Raw genomic sequence first — 20,305 nt, 5'->3', positions numbered from 1 at the left:
AGCACCCATATGGAATTATAAGTACCAAGCAACGCTCCCATGCCAACTCCTTGCACCGCCTGAACCCCTGCTAACAGAGCAGGGCTTTCAGGTATGAGGAAGGACATGACCTCCACCATGCAATAGTGCTCAGGTCTGATTGGTTAAATACCGGACCCAAACAATATCACGTGTGTTTGTGTGACATCAGCAAAACGGGAGCTTGGAAAGGCTGGGATGCTGCAGCGGAGGGGTGGAAAGGAAGAGTGAATGAGTAAGCAAAATAACCGGGATGGGCTTTCTGCAGACAGATTGGCCAAAGTGACAGTTTTCATTTCTGAACTACAGTTGAGACCTCCTAGTTGTCTCTGGCTTCAGTATTATCCGATTCTCCGACTTCGAAAATGCATGCAGATCAGGAAAGAGAGTGAAGTGAGGACACCTGATCAGCATACTTCTTCTGGTTAATTTCCTCAATTATTGAAGTCATTAGAGCAGGGGTGTCAAACTCAATTTAATCGAGGGCCGCATCACATTATGGTTGCCCTTAAAGTGCCTGTAAGACTATATAAATGTATCTAATCTTTATCATAATTGCCTCTGCATTCAATTATCACTGGTTTTAGTAATAACTTAAAAGGAGGAGAACTATGAGGCGAGTGCTTTTCACTCACCTCATAGTTCTAGCCGACCTGTGACAATGAGACTGTCACAGGTCGGCTCAGTAGATCGGGAAGTGAGCGAACACATAGCGGCGTTCGCTCACTTCTCGATCCTGTCACTGCTCTCTGCCATGACAGGGGAGTGGCTGGATTCCCCCCTCCCCGCTCCGATCCTCCAGCGCTGACTGGCGGAACGGACGGGGGAGGGGGCGGGTACAGCTGGGTCTGCCTCTAGCTAGGCAGAGCCAGCTGTCACTCACGCAGCTGGGCGGATCCAGACATAATTGTGGCGATCCGCTTCAGCTTCTCAGTATACCGCGAGCTGTAGCTTGCGGTATACTGAGCTTAGGGTGACGGGAGGACGCTAGTTTGTGTCCTCCCGTTACCCTGAGAACTATGGGGAAAAGCCCTAACCCCATAGTTCTCTTTTAATACCTAGATCTGAAAAGTAGAAGTCTAGGAAATGGACTGGTGGGCCGATTCGGCCCCTGGGACTTGAGTTTGACACATGTGCATTATATCATCATTAGATCATGTCAGCCAGAGAACTATATTTTCAGGAGGAGTCTGAAATGGCAGCCTACATTTGCCTCTAGGTTTATGGAATAGAGCTGTGCAGCCCTGTACCTCCAAGAGCTACTAAACAACATGTAATTACTAGGGTTGCACAGATACCAAGTACAGTACTCGGTACAAGTACATGTACCGATACTTTTGAGCTCCAAGACTACACTAGAGAAAAATTCAAAAATTAGGGAAAATTTCAAAAATTAGGAGGCAGCTGTCATTTGTAAGGAGCACACGGAGCTCTTGGGATTTGTACATCTCTGTTTTAATGTATGATTTTGTTTTTATAAATATAAATAAAAAGGGATGCATGGATACCAGTTTTGCGAGTACGAGTACTTACAAGTACGAGTACCGATACATTTTTGTTATTGTCATGTGTTTGTTTCTAAAACAATACAGACTAATGATTTCAGGACAGTGGAAGAGTGCCAGAGCCAGGTCCAAGCTGCAACCCTGGTAGTATCTGCCAAGTATCTGCACTGGTACTCGAAAAGTATATTTTCATCCCTAGTAATTACCTTGCAAAATGTAAAAAAAAAATCATTAAAAAAAAAAAAAAGAAGGTCTGGACCATTTTTGCTTTGATTTTCTTTTGAACTGAATGCCAAAGAAGGCACTGCATTTGGTAGAAACGCTTCAAATGCAGAGAATAGTAATTATTAAAAGCATATCTACACCCCTAAAACAAAAAATATATATGGCAGCTTACTAGTCTTCGTAGTTGCATTAGCAAAACTTTTCAGGCTATTTTCACCTATGATTCTGCCAGTAACACACTTCTTGTCAGAGCAGCATGGTCACCCTAGGCTTCTCTCCTGATATACGAGAAGGTGTTTGTAGCTCATCTCTAAAACATAGGGGGTGTTTTGATTAAATGCGCAGGAAGTGAAAAGGACACTGCCTTTTTGGTAGGATCAACAGGCATTTTTTTTTTTTGGTACTGGAAGAAAATGTCAACACATTTCAAGAATGGTTAGCTGCAATATATTACATTGCTGTTCTTAGGTTTTTATATTTTTTTAAGTGCAAAGTTACCCTCTGCATTAAGAGGAAATCATAAAATTGTATGTCATACATACAATACATACATTTTAATATGTAAAGATTGCATATTTTAAAAATATATAGCGCAACTAATTTTAAGTTGCTTGGTCCACAAAGCCACTTACAGCACAGTAGTCCGTTACGTTACTTTTGCTGAACTCCTCATCTAGGTATGTGAATCATGTAACTTATTGTTTTACACTAATATGTTTGACCTTTTAATAAATGGCATAAACGCCTGCTATTTGTTGTATCCTGTACACTGGAAAACTTGTTTTAAGCTAATAAAGGCTTTCTGTCATCTTGCCTTGATCTGCTGACCAGTTGAAAGTTATTTTGCAATGGCTTAGATGGGAAACAATTTCAGTGAAGTCAAGGTCAAAGAGGCCCCTGCAAGATTTAAACTACACCTTGCACTTTACTAAGTCAATACCCATAAACAGTCTATATAAAAAAAAACACAATTGTACAAGATTCACACAACTTCATCCAGGAATTACATAGTTTCCCAAGTGACTCCAATTAGAAAAATCTTGAAATGGTGAATCTTGGGTGAAAGCTGTGAAAACATTTATAAACAGATCCTTATGTGTGCATATGTTTTGAGTGTACAAATGAGGCCCCAGCTGAAATGAAAATTTTTTTTTTATAAACAGCCTGGTAAGGATATTTTTTGGAATGGGTGAAGGGCAGTTTTCTTGTTAATAATTCACCGCTTTAGGGTAACAAATGTCCCTGCTCATAACACACAAACTATTTGGCAGATTTATTCCCCCAAGATAATACATGTAGTCTTCAAATCATCTTCTCATGATTTGGGTATTTCCAGCTTAGGCATGCTAGAACATCACAATTTGCTAATTAGGGTTTTCAGTCCCAGCTTTCCAGGACAGAAGAACATTTGCAGGCAGCAACTTAATTTTTCAGCTTCTTACTCAAAACAGTTCTATAGTGTCAATGCAATCATCTTGCATTGGAGAGGGTCAGGAGGTTACAAATAAAACAAGTTCTAAATATTTTTCAGAACTGTGCCTGAGGGATAAAATCCTCTTTGGATATAGAATTTTTACTCTAAAAACTTTGCGGTTTTACCACATAATGAGGAATGTTTATGAAGTAACCAAGTTGCCAAAAATAAAATCGGGCATATTTCTAGAGAAAATCCAGCTGCTTCTCATTTAGCTAAGGATTTGTGACAGGTTCTGTGTATTTGTGCAATCCTTGGCAGACAAGTGAGACCGTTATAAATCATGAACATTTAAGGCCCCTTTCACATGGGTTACTTCAGTTCCAATCAGCAGGGTACCGCGCACGGATGCACCTTTATGACATCCGTGCCAGGCGTTTTTCCTCTATCTTGCAGGGGGGGAAATGAAATTGCCGGACCATGGTTGGTCTTTGGGGAATCAGATGTAAACGGACATGTGTCAGTTAACATCACATTAACTCCGATCCGCCATGATCAGGTCCGCCAAAACAGAACTCTGATCCGTTTGTTTTTCCGGACCTGGCCGGAGACAGAGGTAAATCAGATGTAAACAGATGCATGTCCATTTAGATCTGGCTGCCCATAGACTAACATTAGGCTTTTGATCCTGATCAGGATGCCCGTGTGAAAGAGGCCTAAGAAGTCAAAACCAAGCTGCAATCTTACAGAAAATAATGTGAATGGTATTGCTTCCGTTTTGCACTGCCATGCTGTATGGCAAGAGTGCTACAATCCCCCCAATGTATCCTCTTTATTAGACACCATAACAAACTAATTTCAATAGTTCTCATTTGAAATATAAATAGAAGCTATTGATTATCCATGTATAATACTTTTCACTGGAAAATAATTTCTTATTTTGTTTTATATCACTGTAGTAATGAAGTGAATGGATTTAATCACTGAAGATGTCATTACTGATGTACTCTGTAGTATGTGCTAAAATGAAGAACCGGAGAACTGGTGCACAGAAGCAAACAGCTCAATACACACAAACTGTGAGAAAAAAAATCTGCATAAAATCACTGACTGTGGCATCTGTCTACTACAAAAATAAATACATTAATAAAATATGGCAACCTGGGGACGTTCTGTACACAGTTCGTGTACAGAACAACCCCAGAAATGTCACTTCCTGCTTCTGCGGTTGGCTTACAGATTTTTCCACTACGGTAAAAAGTACCATTTTTGGTGGGATACTCCCTAAGGTTTAATTACTACTAGGATACCAACACTGCACCTTTCCTCATTACAACACAGAAAGTCCACCATTATAAATTAACCCTGACCCTCCAATTTGGGAATCAATTTGTAAAGGACATGTTGAAACAAACTGCAATTTCTTCAGAAACAGGTAGGAATCTGAAACAAAGTTTTTTTTTTACAATCTTAAAAGGTGAAACTAATATATGAGATAGACTCATTACGTGCAAAGCAAGATAGTTCAAGCCGTGATTTGTCATAATTGTGATGATTATGGCTTACAGCTCATGAAAACCCCAAATCCACAATCTCAGAAAATTAGAATATTGTGAAAAGGTGCAATATTCTAGGCTCAAAGTGTCCCACTCTAATCAGCTAATTAAGCCATAACACCTGCAAAGGGTTCCTGAGCCTTTAAATGGTCTCTCAGTCTGGTTCAGTAGGAATCACAATCATGGGAAAGACTGCTGGCCTGACAGTTGTGCGGAAAACCATCATTGACATCCTCCATAAGGAGGGAAAGCCTCAAAAAGGTAATTGCAAAAGAAGTTGGATGTTCCCAAAGTGCTGTATCAAAGCACATTAATAGAAAAGTTATGTGGAAGGGAAAAGTGTGGAAGAAAAAGGTGCACAAGCAGCAGGGATGACCGCAGCCTGGAGAGGATTGTCAGGAAAAGGCCATTCAAAAGTGTTGGGGACTTTCACAAGGAGTGGACTGAGGCTGTAGATGAAACCAGGGGTGGACTGAGGGGTAGATGAAACCAGAGCATTATACTATATATATTTGGCAATGAGGCCCTTTTCATGTCAGTAGAGCCATTAGGACTTTATGTTTCAAGTGAAAAACTTTCACAGCATATTAATTCGAATACGGGCAGTACATTTGGGCTATAACTTTTGTGTTTATTGGACGAATTGCCTGACAAAACAAATTTAGTAATTATCTGTCACAATAAGTTCCACTCTACGCTGCAAAATGCATTTGTGCCATCTAATGATAATATTGCTCTGCTACAAGTGTGAGTGAGTTGAGCCCTCTAATAACTGTGGCAATGGATCTAGATGGTATAAAAAACATGTCTGATCTATCTGTAGGGGTTTGTTAATTCTGGAAAATAATTTGGTAGAACTCTGGCCCTAATATCTTATGTAAGAAGCTCTGGATGAGGAACCAAACAATATCTTTTATAAACCTCTGCTGTTAGCTCATCGGCTCCTGAAGCCTTATTGTTGGGGGCTTCTTCTTTGAAGGAGGCTAAAATATCAGAGAAAGTCCCTATACTGTCTAGCACTGGGGGCTACCCATCTAACTAGCTATACCCCTCTGTGGCAGAATTGCAATCTCCTGAAGCTTCTTCCCCTGCGGGGTACGGTTGATTGGACGAGTGTCGGGGTACTGTCCGTCTCTCAGTTGTACCCTGATGGCGAATTGTGCACCTTTGAATATTTGTCCTCCACATTTGGGCTCTCCCGTAGATGCCACTTCCAGTTCCAACACGCTCTAAGGTCACAGTTTAGTCTTGGCCCCCCTAAATTTTTCCCCACCCCAACTCTGGATGCTGTGCTTTCAGCTGAGCAGACTAAGGGAGTCATCTCCTCCCTGTATAATCACCTCCTCCTCAAATCCGAGGTTCTTCTGCCATTGAAGTGCCGGGAGGGCTGGGGGACAGATTTAGGCGCTCTGTCAGATGACGATTGGGAGGATGCACTACGAGGGGTTGAACAAGTATCGCTGTCACCCACTCATAGGTTGACGCAATTGTTCATTATTCACAGAATATATCGCACACCTGAATTTCTGTTTCGTATTGGGTACAGGGCTGACCTTAATTGCCCAAAATGCAACTCTCATCAAGGTTCTTTAATTCATCTACTGTGGAGATGCCGAAGCTAGTTATGTACTGGGGCGAGGTCTTGGACGTCATTAACTCTGTTTTTGAATCCTCACTAACTAATTCTCCACATGTGTGCATCCTGGGCATTATTGATGTACCGGATTTAACCTCCCATACGACTGTGGCCATTAAACAAACACTAATCACTGCGTCAACGCTGGTGGTGCGTAGGTGGGTCTCCACCTCTCCCCCAACACTGGAGCTATGGCTTAGTGAATTGGATAGGATGGTTGACTATGAACGTGTTACTTTTCAGCAGAGAGGCAATATGAATAAATTCGCTTCTATGTGGTCTAGCCGGCTGTCCTACCGTGGACAGGCGGCGGCTGAGTGAACAGCCTATACATGTAACATCTTCTGGGGTCTAATTTGTATGTATGTGCTGCTAGAGCTACACCAGCAGATGTGAGCTGCGAGAGGTATAAAGTATACGTAATACTTCTGTACTGTTTTACATGTGGCTATTGTTCTTCAAATGTGCACCTCCCTTTTTTACTTTTGTTTTCTCTTTTTTTGTTTATTTTTCTCTTTGTACTTGGTTTTTTATTGTTTAAAAAACAAACAAACATCTGATTAAAAAAAAAAAGTCCCTATACTGTCTCCTACAGCTGATATAGGACTGAGTGATGGGTTGTTGAAATTTAGCTATGGTGGGTAACAAATATGCGGTATGCTCCCTCTCTTCAAAATATGCTTGCCTTACTCCATTCAGCAAAGGTGTTTGTTCCACTATACTGGCGTACGCCCCTGCATCATCCATTGTAGCTTTTGTTTCGGAGGATTGACCATATCTGTCTTATGGAAGAATTGAGCCTAAGCTTTAGAATAAACTACAACTCTCCTCCTCAAAATATGGGCCTGTTGGGTCATCTTTACAACCTCCCCTGTATATTTGGATATTATGTGGCAAGACCCAGAATTTGTTGCCAATGATTGATTACCATATCCTTGTTTACTGAACGCTTCTTGCTTCTCTTGGACGGGTCTTCTCCCTCTTCTACTTCATCTCCTCTTCTCTTTCTCCACCCCCCTCCTTTTTTTTCCACTTTTCTCTCTTCTTCCTTTTATTCTTTTCTCTATGTTTAATCTGATAGGATGCCCTAATTTGACATTTGTTTTTTTGACTCTGAAGTTTCTATGATTCAGTTATTATGCCTAACTTGATGCTTTATATTTACTCTAGCTTGTCTTTGTTCCCTGTACCGGTATCTTTACTGAAGTACCCTATAAGGGTTTCTTTTCTTTCATCTGTTTGGTTGACTTTATGTTTTACCTTGTTAAATTTTTAACAAACAATAATAACAATAAAAAAAAAAAATGCTTGTCGAGTAAAGAAACTTTACTTTAGATAAAGAAATAGATCTTTATAATTGTTGGTGTTCTAACCATCTGGATTGTGTGTCAGGGTTTGAGCTAGGCAAGAAAGCAATTTCGACTTGCTTAATGTCTAGAATGATGTTGGCTTCCCAGGCCCTTCTTTTAATCCCACCCATTTGTTCAATAAATATGCCTCTTAAGAACATAACCAAACATTCATTTGGTTCTGTAATAGCTAATGGGTTTAAAAATCGGCAATCAAATACAAACATAGTGAGGAAAAAGTCTAAACAAATGTGGTTTATGTTCGAGAAACTCCATTCATTCCAAAACCAAATGTTAATCAAATTAAAACTAACTGAACAACATTCTACAAGTCTTTGATAGCATTCACAAATGTTCTGACAAGATTCTTCATATTATTATTATACAGGATTTATATAGCGCCAATAGTTTGCACAGCGCTTTACAATATAAGGAAGACATTACAGTCACAATACAATTTAAGACAAGATGGTAAGGAGGGCCCTGCCAGTGAGGGCTTACAATCTAAAAGTATGAAAGTTAATTTGAAAATTGACCAGTGTGTGCCCAGCTTTAGTTAAACTATCAAGAGAGAGTGATCTGACAGTCTTTTGGTGGCATAGTATGAGTCACAAACATGTGGTAACAAGTTACGTTGCCCAAAGCAGGATCAATTTTGGACAATGCCAGACATGCATGCAAAAAGCAGGAATATTGCTGCTTGGTCCGGCTACCTCTACACACCAAAGAGCTCTATTTCACATATATATTGAGCAAAAGAGGTCCCTGCTTGTGTGCTGGGGCCCACGTGGGTGCCGAGAGTTTAAGTATCCCCTACAGCCAATTATGGTACAATACCCTGCAGCCCATTATGATATATCTGGCTTGCTAGACAGAAACTGAATCGGTTCTTTAAAGCTTAAATAAAAATATTTTTTCTTTATATTCACCTGGTGACCCTGCCAGTAACACTTCCTGTCAGCAGCATTGTCAGCTAATGAATAGGGTAGTGTTAGTTGCACTAGCAAATTTAGATGGACTTCACTAACAAAGCTGAATTCCAGCTAACAATGTTTAAGCAGTTACAGCAACATGTTTTTTTTTTCTCTTTTAAGATTTTCTATCTGACACTTTTGCTGGACTGCTCCATCTGCTAAAGAAAATTGAAAAATAATAGACTTAAAAGAGAACTATGGGGCAAGTGTTTTCCCTATAGTTCTCTTTAGGGTCATGGGAGGACATACACTAACCTCCACTCGTGACTCAAAGCTCAGTATATCGCGGGCTATTGCCTGGGATATACGGAGAGCGCCACAGCCAGGACGGATTCCGACAAAACTGTTGAGATCCACCCAGCTGTGTGAGTGACAGCTGGCTCTGCCTATCTATAAGCAGAGCCAGATGTGCCCGTCCCCTTCCCTGTCTGTTCCTCCAGTCAGCGCTGGAGGATTGGAGAGGGGAGGGGGGAATCCCTGCAGGGAGTCAGAGACAGTCATCGCTCACTGCAGGGTGACGATCGGGAAGTGAGCGTATCGGCTGCATGTTTCTGCTCCCTTCCCAATCGATAAAGCCGACCTGTGACAGCTTCTTTGTCACAGGTCGGCTCTATGAGGATGAGTGGAAATCACTCACCACATAATTCTCCTTTAAATGGTTGGACCACCAGGTGAAAATAAGGAAGAAAAAAAAAAGAAAAACAAGTGCAGCCACCAAATTTAAGAATAGGCAATATTAAATTTTTGCTTTTGGGTTTAGATATGCTTTACGGGCAGTTGGGTATGGTTAGGTGGCTATTTCTTCTCCAAGGTGGCGCTCATTTTTGTCAACCTTGACTGTGGCAGCAGATGGAGTATGAAAGAAAGGCATACTTCCTTTAGCTATTATTCTTAAGTTTGCTGAATACAGCGTTGTATTTGCAAAGTCTGGGAATAGGGATAACTTAAAGTCTGCCATTTTCAGATCTTTGTGTTGTCTAGCTTTTTGCAGTATGACCTACTGGTCCTTAACACAGCATTTTCAGAAGAAATGGCTTGTACCAGCATCCAGTGGGGTGGTCTGGAGGACACCCTGTGAGCCCTTTCTACTGAAAACAAAAAGGTGTAAAAGGTGTCAGCTCCAAAGGTTTCTCAAAGCCAAACCTAAATAAATTACACAGGTGACCTTCTGTAGGTTTAGGAAATCCTATGATGGGAACATTGTTCATGTGTAGTCTACCCTCTATGTCCTCAATTCCATAGACATGCCAGGTGATTTTCGGGGATGTTACCCTGATATCTTGTTGCACAGGGTTTGGAATGTCCTGTACAAAATGCATTCTACCCTCAAGTGCTGTGGAACTTTTCCTCGATATTTGGATGTCTGCCAGACAAGTAAAATGTCCTCAATACCATTAATGGTGTTGTGTGAGGGCAGACAAACGTTTTACAGGTATAAACTGCAGTTTATATATCTGTATATCTATACAATTGGTTCAGGGCTGCTAGGTTGGTCAGTCTGAGTGTCAAGCTTAGACATAGAATTGTCCACATACTTACTGTGACTGTTAACACAGCTTTAAAATAGGTCCACTTAAAGCAGTCCAATTACTCGCCTCTAACTGCAGAGAATCTATCTTCTCATCCTGACACGTGTCTCCTTCACATTCATATTGAACTATTTTTCCATCTGTCTTGCTAGCAACCAGGCGATGAACGTAGTTATCTAGAGAAGAGGCACATACAAACTATAAGTAATAAACAATTCTTTTTATTTAAAAAAAAAAACAAAAAAAAAAAAAACCACGCAAACACAAAACATGAAAATGTTGTCATTAGTACTTCTAATTAATGAAGACATTAATAGAATACACAGCGGGAACCGATGATTTATGTTATGTGCAGTGCACAAAATGGAATGAGAAATTGTCAAAGCCCAACTCCAGGCAAAACATTTAATTTAATTTTGGAAGAACAGGTCAGAGTAAGGTTTTTATTGCTGTCTGTGCCCCGATTGGATAGATTTCTACACAGGTCTTGCCATTGAACAGTGAATTGTTGAGAAACAAAATGGCAAACTATTGGAGTTAAGACTTCCTCACACCATATCTTGTGCTGCATTTTTCTGCACACCACCACACATGTATGGTGTGAACAGGACACACAGAAAACAATTGTTCACGTGGTGTGAACAAGCCCTCAGTGCACCTTGCACAATCAGGTGCAAAACATACCACGTTAGTGTAAAGTTTAGCATCTTTGTTAAAATCCCTTTTTTGCAATGTATTTCTTCTGGTTCTGGTCCGTGGAGCCCTGATCCAGCCACCATGCAGCAAAAGATCACTTCAAATGGTTATTTACTGCTGCAGGGAGAGTCTGAACAGAGCTGCTTCAGCTCTGCTTGAGCCTCTTTTTAACAGAAAGTGGCCTGATGTCAATTTACTTCTATTGTAAACTCAATGTGGAAACATTGTTTTGCATTATATTCATATTGCCTGCTGCCTCGTATAGAGAAGCAGAAGCCCAGGAGCGTATTGATTGAGCTCCTGGGCATAATGCTGGACCACGGCGGTCATTGACAGCCGGCGATTACAGTACTAAAGCCCGCTGCTGTCACTCTGTCATTCATCATGTAGCCCGCAGTGGACCGCACCTTAAGTGCTGAGAGGCCACATGTGGCCTTTGGGCCGCCAGCTGGACACCACTGGTCTATAGCATGATCTCTCAAACCAATCATATGTACTGAATCCCCCACGGGGTGCCTTCTAATCAAAGCAGTATCTCCTGCTACTTGAATGCAAAATAACAGGTTTCATTTTTGCAGATCATGAGTAATATAACAAACAGTCCAGCAGGAATAACACTTAATTTGAAAGGGGCTCTTAATACAAATTTACAGGGTAAGGACATTTTTTGTGGATACAAACTGAAAGGTCATTGGAGGATACCTGTCAAACATCTGATGTTACAAATGGATATATAATATAAACCTTAAAAAAGCTGAAAGCAGAAATAGGTGTGCTTACCCCCAGCATAATCCCAGACTCTGTGATTGGTGAGCTGCATTGCGTAAGTATGCTGCGTTTCTTCAAAATGTTTATAGGCATGCCTGCTAACATATCTACCACAGCCAATGTGACCACATATTAAACAGATCCAGAGGTTCTGCAAGAGACAAAGAGAAAACAATTCTGAAATAGGAGAATAGAATCCTTGACTCTGCCATTCATGTCCTCACAATAAAGAAAAGTTTTTAACAATGTACAGCTGGAATAATGTAGTACTATTGTACTCCTTTTTAAGTTGTTTACACTAATTTGTTTCAGTATTTAATGACAAAACAAGAGTTGTAAAATTATTTGAAGACATCCATCTTCCTATTTGAACTCTCGAACCTCTGCAAGTCGTGCATCATCAGATCTTTAGTCAGATACAACAACCTATCAAACATTCAGCATTACCCAAGGGTCACTACAAAGCCAACCTTGTGTCAATTGTGGACCTCATTTAGAATGGTCCCATGTGCATGATAATTACATACACAGCTTTATTTAGGGAAATACCGTGTTTCCCTGAAAATAAAACACTGTCTTATATTTTTTTTGGCTCAAAAAAAACACACTAGGTCTTATTTTCGGGGTAGGTCTTATTTTTTTTATTATGTACAACAATCCACGCTTATTTATGTAGAAAAGTCTACATGTATTCATGTACACAAATATGGTGATCACGGCAATCAGGGGTGCCGTACCTTTCTAAGAACAATTTGGTAACCAATCGCTGGCCAGAATGAGCGAAGCACGCTTTCACTATCGATTCCTAACAGGCGGAGTGCATTTGGTATCACTTCCCCTGTGACATGAGCCTGCGCTATAGAGGCATCGGCTTATTCGGCTCTGCTCCCTCCGGTGTCGCCTCGTTTCCTCTAGCTCTGGCTTCATTGGCACCGCTGATTCTCTCCTGCGGCTCTTCAGATTCGCCCTTATGCCACCACTGGCCCTGGGAATGGTCACAACTAGGTCTTATATTTTAGCAATTCCCAAAAATAGTACTAGGTCTTATTTTCGGGATAGGTCTTATTTTTGGGGGAAACAGGGTAGTGAGAGGTACTTGTTACTGAACAAAAAGCCTTCCTAACTTAGGCTGGGTTCACACCTAGGCGTATCGAATACGCGCGTTTGTACCGCGATTCGCTGTATCCCAATGGAAACACGCGACAAAATTGCCCCAAAGAAGCTCCTGTAATACGCCCAGGTGTGAACCATAGGAAATAATGGGATTTCGGTGTTTGAGCGTTTTGCAGAGCGTTCGAATGCGCTACAAAACGCCCAGGTGTGAACCGGGCCTTACTGGAAAACTGTTGTGGACACTGGTTGTTTTTTTTTTTTTTACTACGATATATATATTTTTAAAGTAGATGTAAACTTTAATTGGATGACATTTACAGGGTTATTCACAAAAGGGTGAAGAGTTTGGAGAAGGCAGAAGAAGTGAACAATCTAGGACAACATAGCTGAACTGGAAAGTGAGCTGAATTGCAGAATGTTTCCAGGTCAGCTATGTTGTCCTAGATTGTTTCCTGCCTTCTCCAAACTCTTTACCCTTTTGTGAATAATCCTGTTAGCTTTCTAAAGCACTGTGTATCATCAAGCAATTGCCCTGTTCTTTCCTCTAGAAAATGCAGGCTTTACATTGTCTTATTATTTTTTGCTTTTAAACTTTACCAATCTCCTACATAAATATGCTCCAGCAGTGGCTGCATGTAACTGCTTAGAGCGGGCTTCCTGATGGTCACAGTGATGGAACATGCCTCTGTAATGAAAGCCAGAACGGCCACTTCTAGTCTCCACATCAAACGCATGTGACACGGTGACAATGGAGGAGAGCAACTGGAAAACAAGGACAGAGTGTTGTTGCTGCAAAACAGGAAGTGTCTGAACAAGTACTTTCATGGCTAGATTTTGAATTTATTTGAATTAAAGCTGCAGATTTAAAATATTGGAAATTACTTACAAAAATATGTCAAAAATGATGTTAGATTTTAGTGTGTGAGGCCTAATAATCCACACATCCACAGACTATAGCAGGGTGGGTGTTGCTCACCAAGACATCTCTGTCCATGTGGTACCACATTTCTCTCATGAAGGGTTTCCGTTAACCTTTTCATGTCATTGATGCCTAGATGCCCAGGTCATATTTAGCAACGCCACTAACATGACAGTAACTCTTGGACTAATTTGCATACCTAAATAAAATAATTTTTAAAATATTCAAGGATATAAGGGTTTTTATTGTGTATCCAAAATTTTCATGAAAACATTGCTGTTTTTTTCTGCTATGTAAACATTGAAAAAAAAATTTTTTCATACACACACACCATAATTATATATATATATATATATAGTGTAATGTGGGACAATTACAGTATAAAATGTATGGCAATGCAGATACTACTGAGTCTGAAGGTGGCAGTGTAATTTTCCTCAATGAAGCCTCCAGCCTACATGTGATCATGGTTGTTATGGCTGGCATAGTGATCACATGATCAGGACTCAAATCACAGCTGCCCTGTCAGCTCAGGTCCCCACTGTTGATCAGGAACCAATCACAGTGGCTCCAACTGATGAAATTGGTATGTAAAAATTTGTTTTTTCTTAAATCTTTCTTTTTCTCCTACATATAGTTTTTATTATTACATGCATAGGTTCTGCTTCCTGATTTGCAGCACTACATATTGGGTGTGGTAATCTTATTACAACACTTATTAAGCAAGGAGTGACTGCAGTGAAATACCTATCTCTAGTAGTCTACAGTCTGTATATTTAATACAATAAAGAAGTAAGAATCAACATAATTGTTATCCTGTCATGGAGGCTGACCCCCTTGCTTCAGTATTCCAACTCACTGACCAGGAACAAGTAGTTTCATTAGCACTTCTGAGTTTTCTCTGACTTTCCTGATCAGTGCTTCAAAGTATTAAAGCCATAAAGTCAGTAAAACCATCTAGTAGCTAACATTTTCAGAAGGACACTTACAGTATTTTAAAAATTATAGTAAAAATTCTGACATTTATTTTAAGTGGTTGTTGGTTGAAGCAATGTAAGAAACAAGGAGACTTGCAACTGCTCATTTTTCATTCTGCAAATGCTAATCACCTGGTTGGTCATCCTTAATCCATATCTTCAATACTTCAAGTACCTGACCCATAACAAGAATGTGTATAAGGACGTTTCACTCACTTTCCTGCTTTGCATATTTCACATGGGTTAGTAGAGCCAGAGGGTCAACACAACATCTAGTCAACTTGCATTTTGTGTCAGAAATGACCGCAAATATATTTCTCTCAGAAGAGGTTGACATTAAAAAGTATGTACAACTAAAACTATTTTTAGTTTTAGATAGAGTGGGGGAGGGTAAACCTGTCGTCCCTTTTCTTTTTCACGGAGTCCCATTGGAGAGATTTCACATTCCATCCCGGAGATGCAACAGCAAGTGAGATGAAATCTACACAAAGTGGGTACATTTCCCTACTTAGCCAGATGTCACTGGACCAGGTATGCGCACTACAAGATTAAGACTTTGTTCTGGTGACAAATGTAAAATTTGGTATTTCCCAGCACTTTCTGTCTTAGTGGCAATGGCCTCCAGGACAGAAAGAGGGTAAATCTCCCGAGTGGAGATAAACAGCAATAAGAACTTTAAAAGGGTTCTAAAACTTCACTATTCTTCTCAACCCTAACAAAAAAATAATTGCCTACACATACAACTCAATAAAAGCAGAGAATTTTTTTTTTCTTGTAAGGCCCCTTTTACACGGTTATTGTCTGTTCTGATTAGCAGAGGATCCTTGCACAGATTCCCTGCTCATCAGAGCAATACGGAAAGGATGCAACTCTTGTGACATGTAAATATGGGGAGGGGAAAAAAAATGAACTAACCGGATCCATGTTCGGTCTATGGAGAGTCAGATGTAAGTTGACACATGTCCGATTACCTCTGATCTGTCTCACTCATGTCCGCCAAAGCACAACTCTGTTGGATTTTTTTTCCAGACCTAAACTGATTTGGAGGTAATCGGATTCAGCTCCCAGCAGACTAATATTGAGCTTCTGATCAGGTCTGCCTGAAAAACTTGTGTGAAAGGGGCCTTACAAAAAATAAATCTGCCAAGAGCCCGTTTATCTAAAACTCTGTAGTATGAGCAGATACTTACTGGTTAATGAAATACAGGGGATTAGGAGTTAAATTAGCACATTTATTCATAATGAAAAAAATCTGTTCTGAGGCAGAACAACTTGTTCAGTTTGTTCCATGCAAAAGATGCAGGATAAAATTAAACCCACATGTTTCCAGTGCAGAGTCCCAAAATGTCAACTTACTTCCTGTACACCACACTCGAAGCATTTGTTTTCCTCCACTGGTTCTGGGGTTTGGCAGTATCTACACACCGGACATCTGTAATAAAAAGATATTTTTTACATACACATCTGGAACACATAAGGAACAAAGTGAGATTAATTATTATAAGCTAGGACAAAGCATGACTTGGTGAAATGCAGCAAAAACACTGATTCGGTTTGCTTTATTACACACATTTGTAGTTGAATTCATGGATGCTAAATGCATATATTATTAATGTGCACTGTTGTATTAGAAAAGTATGTACAGACCCTCAGGCTGCTTTGGCTTTTCTCGTAGCAGGCAAATAGTTGATGAAATCATTGTTGCCTATCGTCTCCTAAGCATTTTTAAAATTGGCTTCATTTTGTTAAACAAGAAGCATCTGTAAATCCCAAGAAAGCCATTAAAAAAAAAAAAAATGTAAAATAGGAGGGTACAGATATTTTAACGTAGGAAGTTTTTGGGGTATACTGGAAGGCAATTTCAAGCAACATCCCCCCCCAACTCTACATACACTATGTTAGCAAAAGTATTGGGACGCCTGCCTTTACACGCACATGAACTTTACTGGCGCCCCAGTCTTAGTCTGTTGGAGGTCAATATTGAATTGGCCCACCCTTTGCAGCTATAACAGCTCCAACTCTTCTGGGAAGACCGTCCACAGATTTTAGGTGTGTTTATGGGAATGTTTGACCATTCTTCCAGAAGCGCATTTGTGAGGTCAGGTACTGATGTTGGATGAGAAGGCCGGGCCGGGCTCGCAGTCCCCGCTCTAATTCATCCCAAAGGTGTTCTATCGGGTTGAGGTCAGAACTCTGTGCAGGCCAATCAAGTTCCTCCTCCCCAAACTCGCTCGTCCATGTCTTTATGGACCTTGCTTTGTGCACAGTCATGTTGGAACAGGAAGGGGCCATCCCCAAACTGTTCCCACAAAGTTGGGAGCATGAAATTGTCCAAAATGTCTTGGTATGCTGATGCCTTAAGAGTTCAACAGTAAAAAAGTAATTCCTCGGAGGACAACCCGTGCAGTAAACCCGAGTAATGAATTAAAGTTTGTAACCGGAGCATATAGATAAAAGAAGTCTGCCTACTCCCAAAGTGTATGCAGGCCAAAAAGAGGTTACTACAGACCAATTATATAAAATATATAAGTTCATCAAGTTAAAAAAACAATTTATAACACCACATCCCTTCCACTTAAAAGTCCACTAAAAACGTCCACTTAAAAAGTGACAGCCGCTGTCAATTCACACAAATCATCCATTCATGCCTACGGAGTTACATGGAAGTGACCATTAGAACCGGGTAAAGTACAATTTATAATCAACCTCATAGATAGAAAGATCAATAAAAGTATACCCGGTAATCCTGTTCTAGACAAATCAACCATCAAGACAGTGATCCCGGTGATTCAGTTAGTTTGTCTGCTCAGCAGTGACCGCTGCGTGCCCGTGATTGATGGACTGTTTATACAAACCGGTAGTTACAATGAAATGGACATATAGCACAAGGACACATTGTAGCTAAAAAAATTCCTTGTTGTAACACTTTCCAGAGAGCGCTTTTGGTCTGAAGAAACTCACATCAATTTACTAGGGAGATTGTCTCACTGTCATTAGTACTTCAAAAGATCAAAAGTGGTTGAAACAGGTCAAACAAATTCAGGACCGTTATCGGTCAGCATGTGCTGCCGTTGATTTGTAGGCGTTATGTTTGCTTTAACAAAGCTTTAATTTTCTCTCTACGAGATCATAAAACAAAAACGCCCAAGAACACGACAAAACCCCAGGAGGAGGGGCAAAAGGGGTCAACACTGTGAACCTGCGGGATTGCATATGTCCACCTTGGAGCCTGCCGGAATGACATAACAATGATACATATGACCATCATGCCCTAAAGGTGTAAAGTATAAATATCGTAGACGAGCCACTTGGAAGGGAAAACCGGTTAGTACCTCATTGACTGTGTGTGTGTCATACCGAAGAAAGAAGACGCTCAACCGTTACGAGCGGAGATAACCTGTATGGATTGTGAATTACTATACAAGGGACACTGCCTAAGGACGGGCATTTTTGTTTTATGATCTCGTGGAGAGAAAATTGAAGCTTTGTTAAAGCAAATATAACACCTACAAATCAACGGCAGCACATGCTGACCGATAACGGTCCGGAATTTGTTTGACCTGTTTCAACCACTTTTGATGTTTGAAGTACTAATGACAGTGAGACAATCTCCCTAGTAAATTGATGTGAGTTTCTTCAGACCAAAAGCGCTCTCTGGAAAGTGTTACAACAAGGAATGTTTTCCTATCTATGAATAGCTACAATGTGTCCTTGTGCTATATGTCCATTTCATTGTAACTACCGGCTTGTATAAACAGTCCATCAATCCATTAAGTGGAAGTTTTTGGGATGTGGTGTTATACATAGTTTTTTTAAATCTATTTTTGATACCTAATAAACTTATATATTTTATATAATTGGTCTGTAGTAACCTCTTTTTGGCCTGCATACACTTTGGGAGCAGGCAGACTTCTTTTGCCTTAAGAGTTCCCTTCACTGGAACTAAGGGGCCAAGCCCAACCCCTGAACAACAATCCCACACCATACTCCCCCCCTCCGCTAAACTTTACACTTGGCACAATGCAGTCAGGCAAGTACTGTTCTCCTGGCAACAGCCAAACCCAGACACGTCCATCGGATTGCCAGACAGAGAAGAGTGATTCGTCACTCCAGAGAACACATTTCCACTTCTCTAGAGTCCAGTGGAGGCGTGCTTTACACCACTGCATCCAACGCTTTGCATTGCACTTGGTGATGTAAGGCTTGGATGCAGCTGCTCGGCCATGGAAACCCATTCCATGAAGCCCTCTACGCACTGTTGTTATGGCAATCTGAAGGCCACACGAAGTTTGGAGGTCTGACTCTGCAGACAGTTGGCGACTTCTGCGCACTGTGTGCTTCAGCATGCGCTGATCCCGCTCTGTCATTTTACGTGGCCTACCACTTCTTGGCTGAGTTGCTGTTCTTCCCAGTTGCTTCCACTTTGTTATAATACCACTAACAGTTGACCGTGGAATATTTAGTAGCAAGGAAATTTCGCTGAACACTTTAATCCAATGATTTGGAGGGGTGTCCCAATACTTTTGGTAATATAGTGTATTATCCCCTAGGCTCTGAATGTCTATAGTTGCTGTAAGGAGTATATGATGTAGCAAGGCTTGGTGTCACTTACAGTCCCGCTCTGATTAGTTGCCACCGTTTGACCTTAAGCAGACACTGCCATTACAACGGCATTACATGCTGCACAAATTACTTTAGGCCCCTTTCAAACAGGTGCCCGTCAGTAAAACACTGAACTAACCAAAGCCATGTTAGGTCTATGGGCAGTTGGATGTAAGTAGACATATGTCGATTACAGGGCCACGAGAACAGAACTCTTTTTTTTCTAGACCTGAACAGAGTGAGTGGTAATCAGATTTAAATGGACCCACGTCCGTTTACAGTTGGCTACCCCAGAGTTACATTGAGTTTCTGATCAGAGGCGCCTGAAAAACTGACAGGCGAACCTTAATGGACCACCCATATGAAAGGGCCTAATGCAGACAAAATCATCAATATGTTAAGCGAGACACTTATACCACTCAAACCATCAATTGCACAAGCTAGTTCTGCACTAGGTCTCTATGATTAAGCGCCTGCAGAAGGCACGGCACATCAGAGAAAGGGAACGCGTTAAGAGAGTCCCTGCCCTTATTCGATAATGGCCAGAGTTCATGGGCAAATGCAGCTTGCCTTCAGGTACTTTCCCATTTTCACTTAAGACAAGTTTGCAATGCTTCTGTGATCATACAAGGCTTATCAGAAATCATCTTCATTTACCATATCAACACCTGCAACATGCCAAATAAAGCTGTATATCGCCTGTCAAAAATATGGCTTATTGTACATGCTGTTTCATCAGATACCTCAACTAGTGCATGTGTGTTTGTATTATAGATGATATTTTTTTTTTTTTTTAGAGCTCTCAATTTATGCTGCAACTCCTCTAAGAAAATGACAAAAGGTCCCAATATGACGTCACATATTAGCAGAACAATATTAGAGCTTTTCTTGGGTTGATATTGATAGTACGATACGGGTTTCATATAGTTCTTGGAGAATCTAGCGATAAGATCCAACAATAGCCTTCTCCCAAAAGAAACTCATTTCTGCACAGTGTGAAATAAAACAACAATCCAACAAAAAA

The 20,305-nt window shown here is 40.6% G+C and overlaps 1 protein-coding gene across 2 annotated transcripts in view; it reads right to left on the bottom strand.

The window, feature by feature from the left end:
- BRAP (BRCA1 associated protein) overlaps positions 1–20,305 on the bottom strand; it is a 54,073-nt gene that overhangs the window by 9,434 nt on the left and 24,334 nt on the right. For both annotated transcript variants that reach the window (XM_018558335.1, XM_018558334.1), the window contains 3 exons: positions 16,036–16,111; positions 11,683–11,821; positions 10,273–10,382 (listed from right to left, as the gene is read on the bottom strand). In XM_018558335.1, coding sequence (XP_018413837.1) covers positions 10,273–10,382; positions 11,683–11,821; positions 16,036–16,111 — 325 coding nt within the window. The remainder of the gene's footprint in view (positions 1–10,272; positions 10,383–11,682; positions 11,822–16,035; positions 16,112–20,305) is intronic.

The sequence above is a fragment of the Nanorana parkeri genome, unplaced genomic scaffold (assembly GCF_000935625.1).
Source record: "Nanorana parkeri isolate BGI_ZX_2015 unplaced genomic scaffold, ASM93562v1 scaffold331, whole genome shotgun sequence".
NCBI classification, from domain to species: Eukaryota; Metazoa; Chordata; class Amphibia; order Anura; family Dicroglossidae; genus Nanorana; species Nanorana parkeri.
Note: the sequence above shows the minus strand (reverse complement) of the source record. Positions and strands in the feature narration are given on the sequence as shown.